The sequence below is a fragment of the Ahaetulla prasina genome, chromosome 3 (assembly GCF_028640845.1).
Source record: "Ahaetulla prasina isolate Xishuangbanna chromosome 3, ASM2864084v1, whole genome shotgun sequence".
Classification (NCBI taxonomy): Eukaryota; Metazoa; Chordata; class Lepidosauria; order Squamata; family Colubridae; genus Ahaetulla; species Ahaetulla prasina.
In genome coordinates, this window is record NC_080541.1 from 57,056,219 (window position 1) to 57,074,819 (window position 18,601).

The window sequence follows — 18,601 nt, forward strand, 5'->3', positions numbered from 1 at the left end:
GTTCAAGTCCCACCAGGCCCAAGGTTGACTCAGCCTTCCATCCTTTATAAGGTAGGTAAAATGAGGACCCAGATTGTTGGGGGCAATAAATTGATTTTGTATATAATATACAAATGGATGAAGACTATTGCTTGACATAGTGTAAGCCGCCCTGAGTCTTCGGAGAAGGGCAGGATATAAATGTAAATTAAAAAAAAAGGGACTTTCTATGGTCAGTGCATTTGGGGAAATGGCTCAATAGATACTTGGGAATCATATTTTAGAGTGACGTTCTGCATCATGATCTGAGCATTAGGCAGCCAGCCCAGATTTCAGACGTTTGTAGCATCCTGAGGTCATATGATCATGATTTATGGCCTCTGATGGTTTTCTCAGAATTAAAGTCAATTGGGAATACGGCAGAAAGTCATAAGTCACAATCATGTAAGGTACTTGTTTAATGACACTTGTGGGCATTGCTTAATAATAGTAACTAGGAATTAGTAGAATTGCCATCACTAAGCAATGCAGTCACATATTATCTTCATGATATCAACATTTACAACTACATGTCTTAGACGGAAATTCTGGTATCATTTACTGTTGTTTAAAAGAGTACTTATTTGTTTATTTATTTATTTAATCACATTTTTAAACCACTCTATCTCCCGAGGGACTCAGGGCGGTTTACAGCCTGATAAAAACAAAAATATAAATACAGGATAAAACACTTATTAAAAAACTTATTGAATAAGGCTAAATTTAAAATTATAATTAAAATAATAACACCCCGTTAAAACTAAATTTAAAATTAAAATTCTAGTCCAGTCCTGCGCAGATAAATAGATGTGTCTTAAGCTCGCGGCGAAAGGTTCGAAGGTCAGGAAGTTGACGTAGTCCTGGGGGAAGTTCATTCCAGAGGGTGGGAGCCCCCACAGAGAAGGCCCTTCCCCTGGGTGTCGCCAGTCGGCACTGCCTGGTGGACGGCACCCTAAGGTTTCTCCATTGTTTCTTTTACCTATCTGCATTTTGGTTTTTAACTATTTTGCATGCATCATTTCTTACTTCCGCCATTGTCAGAATATCATAGTTCTTTAAACTTGGGAGGAAATGATGTACATTCATGTTGCTTGTCTTCATATATAAACTTGCACTTCTATTACTGGGACATGTTATATAACACTAGACTCCTGTGCTTCATTTCTAAGGCTGGATTTAACAGCCTTAGACTTCAACAGTCTTCAGCTCAACTCTAGCAAGACTCAATGATTTGGGGGATTGAGGGCTTCAGATTCCAGAATGAAAGAGATGGTCCCTACAGAGGGGGAGCTGATGTAATAGACTACAGTGAAGCTGTACTTTTCCAGGAAGGAAGGGACACATTCCAAAAAGAGGGATGAGACAAGAGGCAGCATAATCTGGAGCTTAATAGGAGGCAGAGGAAGAAAGTAAGGATAACCACTTCCTAGTTTTATCTCCCAGTTATATCCATTAGAGTGAGACTAATAAGGGCAAGATTCTGTCTATTGTGTGCAAGCAGATAAAGAACTGAACTCTGGATGAATTGTTCTACATTGTTCTTGAGTTTAGTCTGACACAAAAAATTATTTTGATGCTGGATGAGGTTGAACTGTTCCAGAAAGACCCTATGTTAATTAATTAAATATAATACTATAAAAATTCAGATAACCTAGCTAAAAGATGGGGAGGGAGCAAATAGGTTGAGAAGGGGAGGGGGTGGGGTCTTTTATTAATCTATCAACCGCCCCAATGGATGGTTGAATATGAAGATGCTAGCAAATATGTACCGTGTTTTCCCGAAAATAAGACCCTGTCTTATATTTTTTTGAACCCCGAAAATAAGCGCTTGGCCTTATTTTTAGGGAGGTCTTATTATTGTGGGACACGTGGAGCAAGATGGGGCTCCTCTTGCCTTCTTACCTGATTTCCAGCTCTGCGTTTAAATATTTTCGGGGAGGACTTATTTTTTGGGGAGGCTTATTTTAGCGCATGCGCTCAAAAGCCCAATTGAGCTTATTATCAGCAGATGTCTTATTTTTGGGGAAACAGGGTAGTTTGCCAAGCATTTACTTGTATTTATTCAAAAGGAAGACTAAACCAAGTTTACAATAACATCTACTTATCCCTGAAAGATGAATAGGCAGAGTCTTATTTTCTATTTTGAAAATAAGTGAAGTATACATAATGTCAAAATTTCTGATTTATCATCCTTGAATTGCTGATTCCTGAAACTAATCTGTCATCCAGCTAAACCAGATAGGAAACATGAATAGATGATTTATTCTAATACCTTTATTCTGAGATTATATTAATAGAATCTTGCAAGTCTGAAAGTACAAACATCCAGCTGCCATTTTTAACTGCTTGATCGATTAGGGACGCCCTTCCTACGTTCTTTTCTTTGACTGTTAAGCCTCTAGACTGTTAAGCCTCTAGAGTATTTCTTAGTGTTTCCCCATGTGTGTACTAACAAAGTCTGACCTTGTTTACCTTTTATGAGATGAGCCATAGTCAGTTAAGCCCTGCCTTTGCAAACATCATAAAGGCATGAAGACCCAAAGAAATATGAGTTAAATTCTAAATAGGTTTTATGTACATTCACAATTTTGATTAGCATCCTGGCTGCAGAGCATGAGAATATCTGGCTTTAACTAGTCCTAGAATATTTGATAAATGCAACTTACAATAGTGGCATTTTAAACAGGATCATTTCTGGGGGAAAAAAAGATGAACTATCATATTTTTTGGCGTATAAGACGCTCCAGACTATAAGATGCACCTAGCTTTTGGGGAGGAAAACAAGAAAAAAAAATCTGCCTCCGCCTCCTAGCAATTTGCCTCCTTGCATCAAACAACTTCAGCACAGCCTGATTTAGCATGAGCAGCTGATAGGTGGTATTCTGGGAGGCAGATCCAACCATCAATCAGCTGTTCCAGGCTGCAGGGATTGCCACCGCCCATTGCCACCTTTGTTACCCATTGCCACTGCCTCCACACCTCATTTTCAGTTTTCACATGCCCCATTTTCGGCCTCTGTGCATCCCATTTTTGGCCCGTTCCAGGCGGGGATAGGTGGTGATCCCCGCCGCCTGGAACAGGCTGAAAATTGGGCCCACAGAGGCTGAAAACAGGACGCATGGAGGCAGAAAATGGAGTCCACTGAGATGGCAGTGGTGATGGGCAGCAATGGTGGCAATGGGCAGTGGCGATCCCCACAGCCTGGAACAGCTGATAGGTGGTGTTCCGGGAGGGAGATCCAACTGCCAATCAGCTGTTCGTGCTAAATCAGGCTGTGCTGAAGCTGACCAGCTGTTTGCTGTTTGCTGTAAGGAGGCAAAATGCTGGGAGATAGAGGCCGAAGGTGGGGGCCGACGGGTGGGCAGGACTTTGGCAACTTTCATTGTATAAGACACACAGACATTTCCACCCACTTTTGGGGGGGAAGTGCGTCTTATACACTGAAAAATACAGTAATTAAAATGCTTCAAAAGAAAACATATGGAAAAACCAACCCTTCCACACTTTTCAGATATCAAGTGGAAAACCACAGAATAGATTGCTATTTTATGGTTACAAAACTTATATTCAGAAATTGAAGATTAATGTTTTTTTCAAAAGGATGATCAGATCACAATATCTTTATATAAAATGTAACCTTACATCATATATTAGTATAATTTTTCCTCCTTGGATGCTTCGCAGATATAATGGTGAAATAGTAAACAAGGGAACTATAGTGATATAAGTGGTCTCTGTAAGATACCAAGCAAATTGATTTTATTTATTTATTTATTTATTTATTTATTTTTCATATTTTTATACCACCCTATCTCCCTAGGGACTCAGGGCGGTTTACAGGCAGATAAAAAATACATATAAATACAAAATAAAACATCAGTTAAAAAACTTATTCCAAATAGCCGAATAATTAAAAATGACAATATACATAATAAAACCCATTAAAACCAGTTTAAATTTAAAATCTAAAATCTAGTCCAGTCCTGCGCAGATAAATAGATGAGTTTTACGCTCGCGGCGAAAGGTTCGGAGGTCCGGAAGTTGACGAAGTCCTGGGGGAAGCTCGTTCCAGAGGGTGGGAGCCCCCACAGAGAAGGCCCTTCCCCTGGGTGTCGCCAGACGGCACTGCCTGGCCGATGGCACCCTGAGGAGTCCCTCTCTGTGAGAGCGCACGGGTCGGTGAGAGGTATTCGGTAGCAGCAGACGGTCCCGTAAATAGCCCGGCCCTATGCCATGGAGCGCTTTGAAGATCATTACCAAAACCTTGAAGCGCACCCGGAAGGCCACAGGCAGCCAGTGCAGTCTACGCAGGAGAGGTGTTACGTGGGAGCCCCAAGGGGCTCCCTCTATCACCCGTGCAGCCGCATTCTGAACTACCTGGAGTCTCCGGGCGCTCCTCAAGGGGAGCCCCATGTAGAGAGCATTGCAGTAATCCAGACGAGACGTCACGAGAGCGTGAGTGACCGTGCATAGGGCATCCCGGTCTAGAAAGGGGCACAACTGGCGAACCAGGCGAACCTGGTAAAAAGGTCTCCTGGCGACGGCCGTCAAATGATCTTCAAAAGACAGCCGTTCATCCAGGAGGACGCCCAAGTTGCGCACCCTCTCCATCGGGGCCAATGACTCGCCTCCAACAGTCAGCCGCGGACGCAGTTGACTGTACCGGGATGCCGGCATCCACAGCCACTCTGTCTTGGAGGGATTGAGCTTGAGCCTGTTTCTCCCCATCCAGACCCGTATGGCCTCCAGACACCGGGACAGCACTTCGATAGGGGTGGCCTGGTGTGGAAAAGTACAGCTGAATATCATCAGCGTACAGCTGGTACCTCACACCAAAGCCACTGATGATCTCACCCAACGGCTTCATATAGATGTTGAACAGAAGGGGCGAGAGAATCGACCCCTGCGGCACCCCACAAGTGAGGCGCCTCGGGGCCGACCTCTGCCCCCCTGTCAACACCGTCTGCGACCGATCGGAGAGGTAGGAGGAGAACCACCGATAAACAGTGCCTCCCACTCCCAATCCCTCCAACCGGTGCAGCAGGATACCATGGTCGATGGTATCAAAAGCCGCTGAGAGGTCTAAAAGGACCAAGGCAGAGGAACAACCCCTATCCCTGGCCCTCCAGAGATCATCAACCAACGCGACCAAAGCCGTCTCAGTGCTGTATCCGGGCCGGAAACCGGACTGGAACGGGTCTAGATAGACAGTTTCATCCAGGTGCCGGGGAAATTGACATGCCACCACACACTCTACAACCTTCGCCGCGAAGTGAAGGTTGGAGACCGGATGATAATGACCTAAAACAGCTGGGTCCAGGGAAGGCTTCTTGAGGAGGGACCTCACCACCGCCTCTTTCAAGGCGGCCGGAAAGACTCCCTCCAACAAAGAAGCATTCGTAATCCCCTGGAGCCAGACTCGTGTCACCTCCTGAGTGGCCAGTACCAACCAGGAGGGGCACGGGTCCAGTAAACACGTGGTGGCGTTCAACCTACCCAGCAACCTGTCCATGTCCTCGGGAGCCACAAGGTCAAACTCATCCCAGACAATCTCCACAAGACCGCCCTCAGCCGTCTCATCTGGATCCATCCAATTTTGGTCCAGACCGTCCTGAAGCTGAACGATTTTATATTTTATATTTTAAATTGATAATAGGTAATCTTAAAGTTACAACCACAACTGAAACCAGAATTTCTATCACTAAGGAAGACAGGTGTTGAGTGAGTCATACACAATTTTATGATATTTTTGTATCATGGTAAATCACTGCAGTTGTTAAATGAACCATGTAGTTGTTAAGCGAATCTGGCTTCCCCCATTGACCTTCCTTGGAAGGTTGCAAATGATGATCACACAAGACTTCAGGATACTGCAACCATCATAAATATATGTGGGTTGTCAAGTGCCCGAATTTTGATGATATGACTGGGGGGCTACTGTGACAATCATAATGTGAGAAATGGCTGTAGTCACTTTTTTCAGTGCCATTGTAACTTCAAATGGCACTAAACAAATGGTTGTAAATTGAGGATTACCTGTAGTAGGAATGTGTCCTAGTAAACCAGTCATTCCAAAGATAAACTGGGCATTCTTAAACAGATCTTTAAGACCAATCCTGGTCAAAAAGAAATTCCATTAATAGGTATCAGAAACCACAATACTGATCAAATAAGTCCACTTTGAATTCTTTTTGTATATTTTTTTTTATTTTTAGTCCTGTCAAATATTGTCTCACAAGTTGATATCTTATCATTTTCTCTTTGTTTCTTCTCAGGAGCAGCTTAATCGGTTTAACCATTTCTTCTGTAAATCCAAGATAAGAAGGATTTTGAAAGTTCCTTTTTATCATTTGCTTAACATCCCTCACAGGAAATATTCTTTCAAGTCCATCTAGACCAGTGATGGCCTAACCTTTTTGCCATCGCATACCAAGAGTGTGGGGGGGGATCGCGTGTGCACATTCCCACACTCATAATTCTATAAATGCATACCCGTGTGATCCCCCCACTCCTGGCACACGATGGCCTAGTCGGCCCGTTTTTCTCTCTCACCAGGCTCCAGAGCCTTTCTAGGAATCTGGGGAAGGCAAAAACAGCCTTCCACACCTTCCCTGAGGCCCTCCGGAAGTTGACAAACAGGCCGTTTCCGGCCTCCGGGGGATGGGGAAGACCATTTTCACCCTCTCCAGACTCCTAGAGAAGCTCTGGAGCCTTGGGACAGCAAAAAATGAGCCTCCTGGTCCCACCGGAAGTTGGCAAATAGACTGTTTCCTGCCTCTGGGTGGGGGAGGTCATTTTAGAAAAGCTCTGGAGCCTGCTGAGAGAGAAAAATGGGCCTTCCCACCTACCCCCCCAAGGCCTTCTGGAGGCAGGAAACAGCATGTTTCCCTACTTCTGGTGGGCCCAGAAGGCCCGAAAATAAGCTGGTGCCAGAGTTGAGGTCATGTGCCAACCAATATGGCTATGCGTGGCACCTGTGCCATAGATTCACCATCATGGATCTAGATCCTTCATTTTCCAACCTCAACATTCTAGTCCCCCTTTTTGCTGTTTTCCAAAAATCAAAGTTTTACTTTTTAAACCTTAAACTTATATAAAACTTCTTTTATTCCAGGTAAAAGGGGATTCTGTTAACATAATGTGCCTTTGGGAAGTTTCTTAACATTTGGAAAGTCAATAATAAGCAATTTCCTAATAAAAAAATGGTCAATTGTCCAATTTGAAGGTATGATACTGTAGCTTAGGCAAGATTATTTGTCTCCCCCTGCCCTCACCCCCTTTCCAGATCTCTGAAATCTGCTGGAGATTGCTCACTTATAATCTCTTTTACAAGGAAGCAAACTTGTGGTCAATTTTCCTTTTCTTCTTCCAAGAAAAGTTCCAAGAAGCTGATCCATACAACATAGTTTTCACTATGGTTGTTGGCCCTATGACAGCTGAGCTATCTTCAGTCTGCCATGCTGCCCCAGAAATGCCCATGATTAGCGCAATCCTTAAATACACTTTGAAATACCAATAGGCATTTTTGCTGAGGAAAGAGACACAAGGTTCAAAGGGTATTGGCTGCCTAGATGCTGAGTTAAAGTTTCAGTGATGAGCATAATCCCTATATCAGCTTTTTAGATTTTGCAATTTTCCCTTAGCTTGTTGTTTCTACTTAGATTAACGAGCCCAATTCTCTGGCATGCTAAGACAAGGAAAACAGGTTCAAGATAGCTTTTTCCTCCTCTCCCATTTGAGCAAAATATTGTTATCAAGCGATAACTTCATGTGATATTTATCAGATGTCTTCTTTGAGAAATCTTTGCATGGTACTTTTTTCTCTCCAGTTATACAATACACAATAGCAGGGGTTTTAAATGCAGGACTTTCCCTGTATTTATCCAACTCCCTTAGAAAGTAGTCTAAGTTCCTCCAGTATGTTTAGAAAGAGGAGATAAAGCTGAGAGGTTGAAACCAGAACAAATGAACAAAAAGCAAAAAGGAACTAGAGATTTTTTGAAGGGAACCACTGAAGAAAGAAATCAGGTGTATTCAAGGTGAAAGTATGCTGTGTTTTTTTTCTGGCTAAAGGAGGGTCCAGCAGTTGCATCATGTGGTTTGAGGAGAAAGGGCAATAGCAGCAGAGTCATTGATCAAGAACTCGCTAGTGGTGAGAGCTATATTCCTTAACCAAAAACTCAATCCCAGGCAGCACTTGAGAACCTGCTCTCTTTGAAAGCAGCTGCATCCCAGCCAGCACTATTTAAAAAGAAGTTAAACTTTTGGGATTCACAACTAAAATAAGCATAGGAACAGGGGAATTGTGTGAGAAATTGAATAGGAGAGATGGCCTTCACTTCCATAGGGTTGAGTTTAGTGATTGTTTAAGAAAGCCAGAGCTCCAATTCTGTTAATAGGTAATATAGGATATCTTTTCTCATTACCTCAATTTAGTTTAGCTGTCTGGTTCTATTTGGATCTAAGTGGACTAAATCTATTGGTACATACTTAATATTCCCGCAAAATTCTCAGGGCCTAATAAATCCAAATCCCTTTATTTGGTTCTACTCCATGCGTTGCATCCCTGTGCTTTAGCTGTCCGGTGGCTTTCCATTTGAACAGGTAGCATTTCTGAGCAGGCTAGTTTGGCAGTTCTCAACTTCACTGTCACTGGCAGCCAGAATTTGGCTTCCAGAGTGGCCAACTACATTTTAGTGTTAGTGATAACATGGAGCACAGTTGTTGCGGACCCTCCAGCTTTACCTAGTGGTTTATTTAAATTGTAATAGAAAAGCAAATCACCATGGGGGTTATATACCTGCCTCATACCAATCTCTCTGTATTTCCAATGTCTGAATCATCTCCAATTGAAAGTTTTCTACCTCCAGAGCAATATCCTTGGTACATGAATAATATCTGGATCTCTTCTTCAGTGACACCTCATTTTCTTTTAAATGATGTCTTCCAAGATCTTAGTTACCCTTAATTGCAAGGGAGCTAATCTACCAAGTATATGTAGCAATCACATCCTTGAAAGTCTCATTTTTCTACATTAGTGGCATTTCCTAAAGTTTCCTACTTTAGTTTAAATTGTTTGCTGAAAACCAAGAACTCACTATTTTGAGTATAAATCTGTAACTTACATCCAATTTGCAGATACACATTTGATGTTTTCTGCTATAACTGGAAAGCATCTTTTCTCCTGTGGGCTTTCTACCACATACTTTTTATTATTTGTCTGAGATTTCAAACTCATAACCCACAGACTATGTAGGTATCCAGCTCATTTTTAAAAGCTTTTTTCATTCCATCTTTTAATTTTTTTAAATAAATAACTCAAGACAGCTAATTAACATTCCTTCCTTCTATTTTTCATGCAACAATAAATACCCTATGAGATGAGTTGGCTGAGAGTGTGTGACTGGTCCAAAGTCATCCAGCCAGTTTTTCATGCCTAAAACTGAACTAGAATGCTCCTGGAGTCTTAACCACTGGACCAAACTGGCTCTTTCGGTGCAGTCGGTGCTTAATTTTTTTATGCTTAGTCATGTCTGATATTTAGACATTGCCTGGACAAGTCCCTGCAGTTTTCTTGGAAAGTTTTTTCAGAAATGGCTTCCTAAGGCTGAGGGAAAATGACTGGCCCAAAGTCACCCAGCTGGCTTTGTGCCTTATGTGATCCGGCCCATGGGATGCTTAGATCTGGCCTGTGGGACCGCCCTGGAAATAGCGAATGACCTGGCTGCAGTGCCTCTGCCAGAGAAAATGGAGTTTCCAAGGGCCTCCCATGGCCCTCCCAAGTTCTGTTTTCACTGACAGAGAGTTGCAGGAGGCTGTCACAGCCAAAAACACATCTTGGGAGCTCGTTTTCGCTGACAGAGCACTCAGGCCTCTCCACAGGCCCTCTAACACAAGTGCTGGCCATGCCCACCCCATCCCCCTGAGGTCAAATACAACCCTGATGCGGTCCTCAATTAAAATCGAGTTTGACACCCCTTCCTTAGCGTGTCCTGGCCAGGCACAGGGCCAGATCTCTTGCTTTAAGGTCATAGCAAGGATGATTAGTGCAAGGGAAACATACCCCAGCCCAGGCTATAATAGTCTTGCTTTTTCAATCTCTGAGACTCAGTCAGGTCTCCAAACTTATTTTCCAAAGCACCGGAAGGCATGACAAAAAATAAAGGACAGAAATTAATCAAGGAGAGAAGCACCCTGGAATTAAGGAGAAACTTCCTAACGGGGGACAATTAACCAATGGAACAGTTTGCTGTCAGCAGTTGTGGGTGCTTCATCACTGGAACTTTTGAAGAAGAGACTGGACAGTTACTTGTCTGAAATGGTATAGGGTCTACTGCTTGAGCAAGAGGTTGGACCAGAAGACCTTCAAGGTCTCTTCCAGCTCTATTCTGATTGATTGGCCATGTTGAAGAAAAATCCCACTTAAAGCTTTTTGTTGAGAAAAATGGGGAGGAAAGAACACTTTTATCCCACTTTGAAACCAGGTTAAATACATAAAAACAGGAAGCAGTGGTAGAATTTGGCCTGCACCAGGTTCTTCATGCAAGAGCCATCCAACAGATCTCTATTTTTAATGTTATATCAATCCTATCTGCAATTGCACACATTACCATAGGCCAAGTAGACACAGGGAAACTATGAAAACTATAGGAAAGTTGTTCTATAAAGTATTTTTTAAAATACATTTAAGTTTAATGGTATACCACAGTGCTTTTTTCTTAATTTTTGTTTCACTAGAAATTTTTGTATCAGTATACAAAATGGCTTCTCCTCAGGTATTCCTCAAGGTGATTTGCGTTTGAGATCCTTTGTGTGCTAAGTGTTGATGCAGAAGTTAAGCATCATTTGTTCCATGTTCCTAATGCCATATAGTTGTCTGATTTTGAAACTCAGAGAATTTTCACAAGCATTCTGTGATGTAGCTTATTGGAACCCTATTACACAATTACACTAAATAATAGGAAAAAATAGAACAAGTAGAAATAAATAGGCTAAATAGAAATAGATTTCTAATATCCACTGTTTAGCCAGGTTAGCTTTGTATTTCCATTTATGAAATAATCCCACGTGTTACTTTTTTTATAGGTCTGATGACTAAATCTGCTTTTTAACCAATTAATATGCATCCTGTTTTTTAATTTTTTTCCCACTTATCTGTAGGCATTCTCAGACTCTTGTATATGGTACAGCCAATGTGGAATTTCTTCTGGAGACAAAAGGTATAATTGTCAATATAATGGGTCAGCAATACCACTACCAAAGGATGGGTATGATTTAGTGCAGGTAAGTCTTTGATTAATTACATTTTTATTAAAGGATTGTTAAAAATAAATCTTCTGGAAATGAGATAAAATATTTGGTTATGTTTTCCTAATTAAAATGTTTAAATGTGCCTTAGTACAAGTAATAACACATGCAAATAGGCTAATAAGAAACCATGGTCTTGATTATTTAGATTAGTCTCTGTGCTTGATGTTATATAGTTTCAGAACTTAGTCTTAAGAATGTATCATTCTATCTTTGAGAATAAGAAATGTACTAGGACTAGTACAGATAGTCTTTGGTTTACCATTCATCCATTCAGTCAATGTTCAAATGACGCTACATCATTACAATGATGCTAAAAAACTGTATTTACAAATAGTCCTCAAATTACAGCTTTCATCTCATATGACATCACATTTTACAACCACATCGCTTAGCAGCTGCAATCCCAGCAGTCCCAGTTGCTCTCACAACTTGAGCACTACCCATCGGCACATCTGGAATTTAAGATTATATTGTGAATGCTCAGTCAAGTGACTTAGTTATAAAGTGCAAATTTATCTCAAGGCAAATGAGTGACGTTCCTTCTCATCATCCACCAAAGTCTACCAAATGATTTTATCACTTTTCAGGTTTACCACATTTCTGCCACTTTCCTCCTTAAAATTAAAAGTTTGTTAAAAACAGACACTGTCCTTCCCCAATAGGTGAGATAGAAACGTTGACATATTTCCATAGCAAATGCGAAGAGACTTATGTGCAGGCATATTTGACAGGAGGGCAGAGATCGACTGCGAGGTCCCTCACTTGTGGGGTGCCTCAGGGGTCGATTCTCTCGCCTCTCCTGTTCAACATCTATATGAAGCCGTTGGGCGAGGTCATCAGTGGCTTTGGGGTGAGTTACCAGCTGTATGCGGATGACACTCAGCTGTACTTCTCCACCCCGGGCCACCCCAACGAAGCTGTTGAAGTGCTGTCCCGGTGCCTGGAAGCCGTACGGGTCTGGATGGGGAGAAACAGACTCAGGCTCAATCCATCCAAGACGGAGTGGCTGTGGATGCCGGTACCCCGGTACAGTCAGCTGCAACTGTACCGCGGCTGACTGTTGAGGGCGAGTCACTGGCCCCATCAGAAAGGGTGCGCAACTTGGGCGTTCTCCTGGATGGACGGCTGTCGTTTGAAGATCATTTGGCGGCCGTCTCCAGGAGAGCTTTTTACCAGGTTCGCCTGATTCGCCAGTTGCGCCCCTTTCTTGACCGGGATGCCTTATGCACGGTCACTCACGCTCTAGTCACTTCCCGTCTGGATTATTGTAATGCTGTCTACATGGGGCTACCCCTGAAGTGCACTCGGAGGCTTCAGTTAGTCCAGAATGCAGCTGCGCGGGTGATTGAGGGAGCCACACGCTGCTCCCGGTAACACCGCTCCTGCGCAGTTTGCACTGGCTACCTGTGGTCTTTCGGGTGCGCTTCAAGGTGTTGGTTACCACCTTTAAAGTGCTCCATGGCTTAGGGCCCGGGTACTTACGGGACCGCCTGCTGTTACTCTATGCCTCCCACCGACCTGTACGCTCACACAGAGAGGGTCTTCTCAGGGTGCCGTCCGCCAAGCAATGTCGGCTGGCGGCTCCCAGGAGAAGGGCGTTCTCTGTAGGAGCACCTACCCTCTGGAATGAATTTCCCCCTGGTTTGCGTCAACTACCTGACCTTCGGACCTTTCGCCGTGAATTGAAAACGTACTTGTTCATCCAAGGGGGACTGGCTTAATTTTTAACTTTTAGTTTTAAATTCTGAATTTGAATTTTAATAATTTTAAATTGGGGTACTGTGTTTTATTGGGGTCAATTTGACGGTTTTACATTTAAACTTTTAAATTTTTCAGCCATTATATAATATGTTATTTTAATTTGTTGTTTTAATATTGGATATTGTATATTTTTAATTTGGCTGTACACCGCCCTGAGTCCTTCGGGAGAAGGGCGGTATAAAAGTCTAAATAATAAATAAATAATAAATAAACAATATTTGTGCCAAACAGCATAAGATGTTCTGATTTACCTACCGAGGTAGAACATCTTATACCTTAACAATTCTATTTATAAAATAATGGTGACTGTTGCAACATTGTAAGCTGGAAATACAGTGGATATAAAAAGTCTACACAACCTAGTTAAAATGCCAAGTTTTTGAGATGTAATACAATCAGACCAAGATAAATCTGAGCTTTATATTGGCTTGATCGGAGTCAGTTTATTTATTGGCAGGTATGTATTGACTACTATTTAACATTAGTTTAAATGTGATAAATTAGTACTGAACACAGCCACATCATACTTATGCAACCAGGCTTTTGTAAGTTTTTTATTATTTTCCCTCTAAAAGATTTCAGTTTGTTTTTCAATTGAGTTATGCAGTTTACATGATATATTAGAGATGGAAAAAATTCTGAAGTTATTAATCTTGGTCTGATTTTTCTTGGTCTGATACTGAAGCCAGCGGTAGAAGAATCAGGTTGTTTTGTCATTTTAGAAATATTTCTTTAAATATTCATTTTTTTCTTAAGGAACTATGTCCAGGTTTTTTCTTTGGGAATGTTAGCCTTTGCTGTGACGTACAGCAACTTCAGACTTTGAAAAGTAGCTTGGAACTACCTTTACAGTTTCTTTCCAGGTATGTGGAGATACGGGGAGATTGAATAGATTGTTTTAAATAAACTGTGGGAGATTAATCAGTTATTCTGTTCATCAGGAAACACAAAGGAATGCCTCTTAAAAACTCAGTTATTTTGATCTTAACTGTTTTAGAAAGTATTGATGATAAAGGACGTCTTACTCTTAATACTAAATCTCTTCCAGTAAGTTGAATTATATGAAGTGCTTATATAATAGATGTGTTGTTGATTATTTTTCATTTTGGATTACATTGCATTGCATTGTATTTTGGTTTTACTATGCATAGAAATACCAAAATAGCCTCTAAGACCATAGGCTGTATACATTTGCACTGTTATGTGAGATTAATCAGCATCAATAAACAGTGATTAATACATATGAACAAATATACTTAACTCTAATATTTTGTTGTGTTACCATGATGAACTCTGAATATTTGTAGTCTTTAGGTAAATTATAGCTATAAGATTTATTGGTAATTTTTGAAATTACACAATTCAGAAGTTTATTATTAATTTAAACTTAAACATTTGTGCAATAATATTACTTTCCTCTCAAGAGAGAGAATATAACTAAGCTTTATTTTATAAGCACATATTACAATATCAGTATTACCTCTCTTCAGGTGTCCATCATGCTTTCATAATTTAATAAATCTGTTTTGTGAGCTAACCTGTAGCCCTCATCAATCTGAATTTGCGAATATTACTCAGACAAAGCCGTATTATGATCCAGTAACAAAAGAGAACAAAACCAGCATCGTAGAGCTGCAATATTATATTGGAAAAAATTTTGCTAATGGTAAGAAAATATAAATAATATAGAACAGTTAAATTTTTTCATTGTCTAGATTTATAAAGAATTCTATAATTCTAAAAAGTTATCTGTGCGTTTATGTATAAGCACATTTATAATTCAGGTAAAGAAAAATGAATCTTAATCTTCTTGGCTATTGATCTAATTATTTTGTTCTTTGCATCAGTCCCGATGCAATTAAACTGATATTTAAATTGGGAAGTTGCTGGGTTTAAATCAAGTTATTTAAGTCAAGCTTCCCACTAATATTTCCTAACACTGGTGGAAATGTCACTGTTGAAACATTTATTTTATCTTGGTCTGGCAAATCAAAAGCAAATTAGCAAAGAAATATACACATCCATATGTCTACATACACAGATACACACACAAGTTCTCAAGTTACAACGACAATTGAGACTGGAATTTCCAGTGCTATATGATGACATAAAGTGTGATGTTCAGGTGAGCAGATTGCTTAGCACTGGCAATCTCTGCAGTCCTTGTTTCTTTTGTTAAGCAAGGATCATGAGTCATTAAGTGGCCACCTGCTTGCAGTTTACTGCAAGCTTCCAGTAACCAAAGTCAGTGAGCAAAAGCTAGAAGGAAATTGCGAATTCCAGAAGGCACGTAAACATATTGGCAGGGAGATGAGTGGCTGCTGCCAGGTGGGAGAGGGAGCCCAGGAATGTGCTGGTAGCCAGGGAGGCATAGTGCAACTGCAGCAAGGCTTGGGGTTGTTGCTGCTGATGGGAGAGGATGCACAAGGGTGTGAAATAAGGGAGGTATGGTGTGAACCTGATGGGGCTTGGAATTGCTGCTGATGGGTGGGTAAATATGCACCAGTGGCTGAAGAAAGAGATGTTGAGCAGGTGGGGAAAACTTATCTGAACAACTTACTACTTTCCTTGCTGGCTTCCTGTTGACTTTGTTATAGGAAACTGGCAGGGAGGTTGCAAACTGCAACTATGTGACTACAGAATGCTGCACTAGTTGTAAATGTGAGCTGCTTGCCAAGTGCTCTGATTGTAATCATGATATTGTGGAAGTAGTAGAAGTGCTGCACCTTAGAATTCTTGATGAAATATCTTTTATGTACACTGAGTGCATATGTACCAAGACAAATTCCTTGTGTGTCCAATCACACCAGGCCAATAAAAAATTCTATTCTATTCTATTCTATTCTATTCTATTCTATTCTATTCTATTCTATTCTATTCTATTCTATTCTATTCAAGTTAAAAGCAGAATTCACATTTTGCATTTTACAAGTTACTTTGCTAAGCTGCTTGGCAATTAGCCTGGAGGCTTTATCTTTGCAGTTGGCACATTAGGTTACAATGGAGCTTCTCTCAGCAGCAATTAACACAAAGCTGAGTTAGGTTACACTCTGTGTATGCTCTAATCCTTTCATAGATATATATATAGATATAGATATATATAGATATATGTAGGTCTTTGGTTGTTCGGGTTTTCTCCCGTGTAAAATTGGAAGTGTCTTGGCGATGTTTTGACAAAGTCTCATTCACTTCCCACCTACCAGCCATTTGGAAACCCGCCCTTATTGACAAACGAGTCCCTAACATGAGGAATGACACCAGACCCACACTCACGAGGTCCACACAGGATGTCACCACCGCACATCCCCCAGAAAACAGACCCAAACCCACACTGATCATGAAGCATGACCAAGGACCAGAAGCCAGACCGCAGCTGCAACATTAGCCATTTCAAACCCCTCCAATCCATACATGCAGCAGACTGACACCCACTATGAAGATGCAGCATGACCACGAAGCCATACAACAGCAGTGCAGCTCACCAGCTCAAATCCCCCTGCAACACAGACTAAACTGAGCACAACCAAGCCCCCACCCAAACAGGACACACCCCCATCCAATCAGAGCACAAAAAAAACCCCATCCAATCAGAGCACAGCCAAGCTCCCACCCAATCAGTTCAAACCCCTACTAGCAGTTAAAAGGAAGAAACAGCTGCGATCACACATTGCTCCCAGAAGCACGAAGCCTGAAGATGACGAATGAGACTTCGTCGAAACGTCACCAAGACACTTCCAATTTGACACGGGAGAAAACCCGAACAACCAAAGACTTACATACAAACACCCGTGAAAACCTCAGAAAACAAATATATATATATTCATATATATATATATATATGTATATATATACCCCCAGCCAATCAGAGCACAGAAAAACCCCCATCCAATCAGAGCACAGCCAAGCTCCCACCCAATCAGTTCAAACTCCCACAAGCAGTTAAAAGGAAGAAACAGCTGCGATCACACATTGCTCCCAGAAGCACGAAGCTGAAGCCTGAAGATGACGAATGAGACTTCGTCGAAACGTCGCCAAGACATTTCCAATTTTACACGGGAGAAAACCCGAACAACCAAAGACCTATATACAAACACCCGTGAAAACCTCAGAAAACAAATATATATATATATATATATATATATCCCCAGTGTTTGACAAGTACAATCCTCACAGTGGTTACCATGTGAAGGACTAGCACCCCAAACTGTTTTTCATTTGGCTTGTCCATCATACCTAAAAGAAAAGCTTCAGGTTTATTAATATTTGTATTTACATTATATTTGTATTTTTTATTATATTTATATTATATATTGTATTAATATTATATTTGTATTTTAAATATTTTTTGCATTGTCATATATTTTACCAGTGTGTTTTCTCATATATGCAAGATCACCCCATATGATAAAAAATGAACCTGGATTTTGACTACATTTCCAGTACTTATTAGAAATTCCTTTATGCATTTTCTGGGGTCAAGTACAATGATACATCATTTTTTTAAAGTTTTCTTTCAAACTGTAATTTAATGTACATTTTAGTCCATTCGTCCATACTTTCTCCCATTTATCTAGCATTACATTATACCAAAAAAATTGCCCATTTTACCATACACTCTTTAATGTATTCATCTTCTAGCTTCATCTTGAGTAATATTTTATATATTTTAGAAACCAAATGGTCAAGTGGAGATGACCACTCTATTGCTGTTGTTAACTCAATATAATAAATCCTCTTTTTATAATTTAGTATATCAACTTGTAAATTTTATGTTAAAATTGTATTCGCAGATATGTATAATGCCTGCAAAGATGTGGAGGCTCCGTCAAGCAATATTAAGGCATTGGGTCTGTTGTGTGGAAAAGATGCTAAAGACTGTAATGCAACCAACTGGATTCAATATATGTTTAGCAAAGATAATGGCCAGGCTCCCTTCAATATTATTCCAATATTTTCAGGTAAGATCTATGTACATTTTAATATGTTTTTAGTTTTTGTGCAATCTAGTAGGTGCTGAAGTTTTTATCGTGATATAGTTGGATGATGTCACTTGGAACATTTTAGTATAGGTGCAATTATATTCCACTTGAAGTTTAATTAAACAGAAATACATAGAAAAGAGGGAGGAAATGCAAAAGAACATATTCTGACATTGATTGATTGAATTGATTATATGTAATTGAACAAACTGTTAATGTTTTCAATTTTTTCTAATTGCAGCAAATTATATTCAGTATTGTGTTCTTTTGATAATATATGTATATAATATATTTTATAGATTTTTCTCTTAAAAACACACTGATTTTTCCAAAGCAACTAGTTTGATATATTCAGTCTTACAAAGAAATATTTTTTTGCATGATTGCATATGCTGGATGTAGTGTTTACTTTTTTCATTTCTTGCATTTATTTGGATCACAGCTGTCTGTCTATAAACATTTGAATGCTCTGAAAGTAATTTAATCAAAATGTTTTAAGAACCTTGCTTTGTGTTCCTCACTGTCTGTAATGT

At 40.4% G+C, this 18,601-nt stretch overlaps 1 protein-coding gene across 1 annotated transcript in view; it reads left to right on the forward strand.

The window, feature by feature from the left end:
* The window catches only part of NPC1 (NPC intracellular cholesterol transporter 1), a 45,795-nt gene that overhangs the window by 3,998 nt on the left and 23,196 nt on the right, over window positions 1–18,601 (forward strand). Inside the window, exons 2-5 of the mRNA XM_058178451.1 lie at window positions 11,179–11,301; window positions 13,846–13,952; window positions 14,580–14,755; window positions 17,880–18,047. Of these exons, the coding sequence (XP_058034434.1) occupies window positions 11,179–11,301; window positions 13,846–13,952; window positions 14,580–14,755; window positions 17,880–18,047 (574 nt within the window). The remainder of the gene's footprint in view (window positions 1–11,178; window positions 11,302–13,845; window positions 13,953–14,579; window positions 14,756–17,879; window positions 18,048–18,601) is intronic.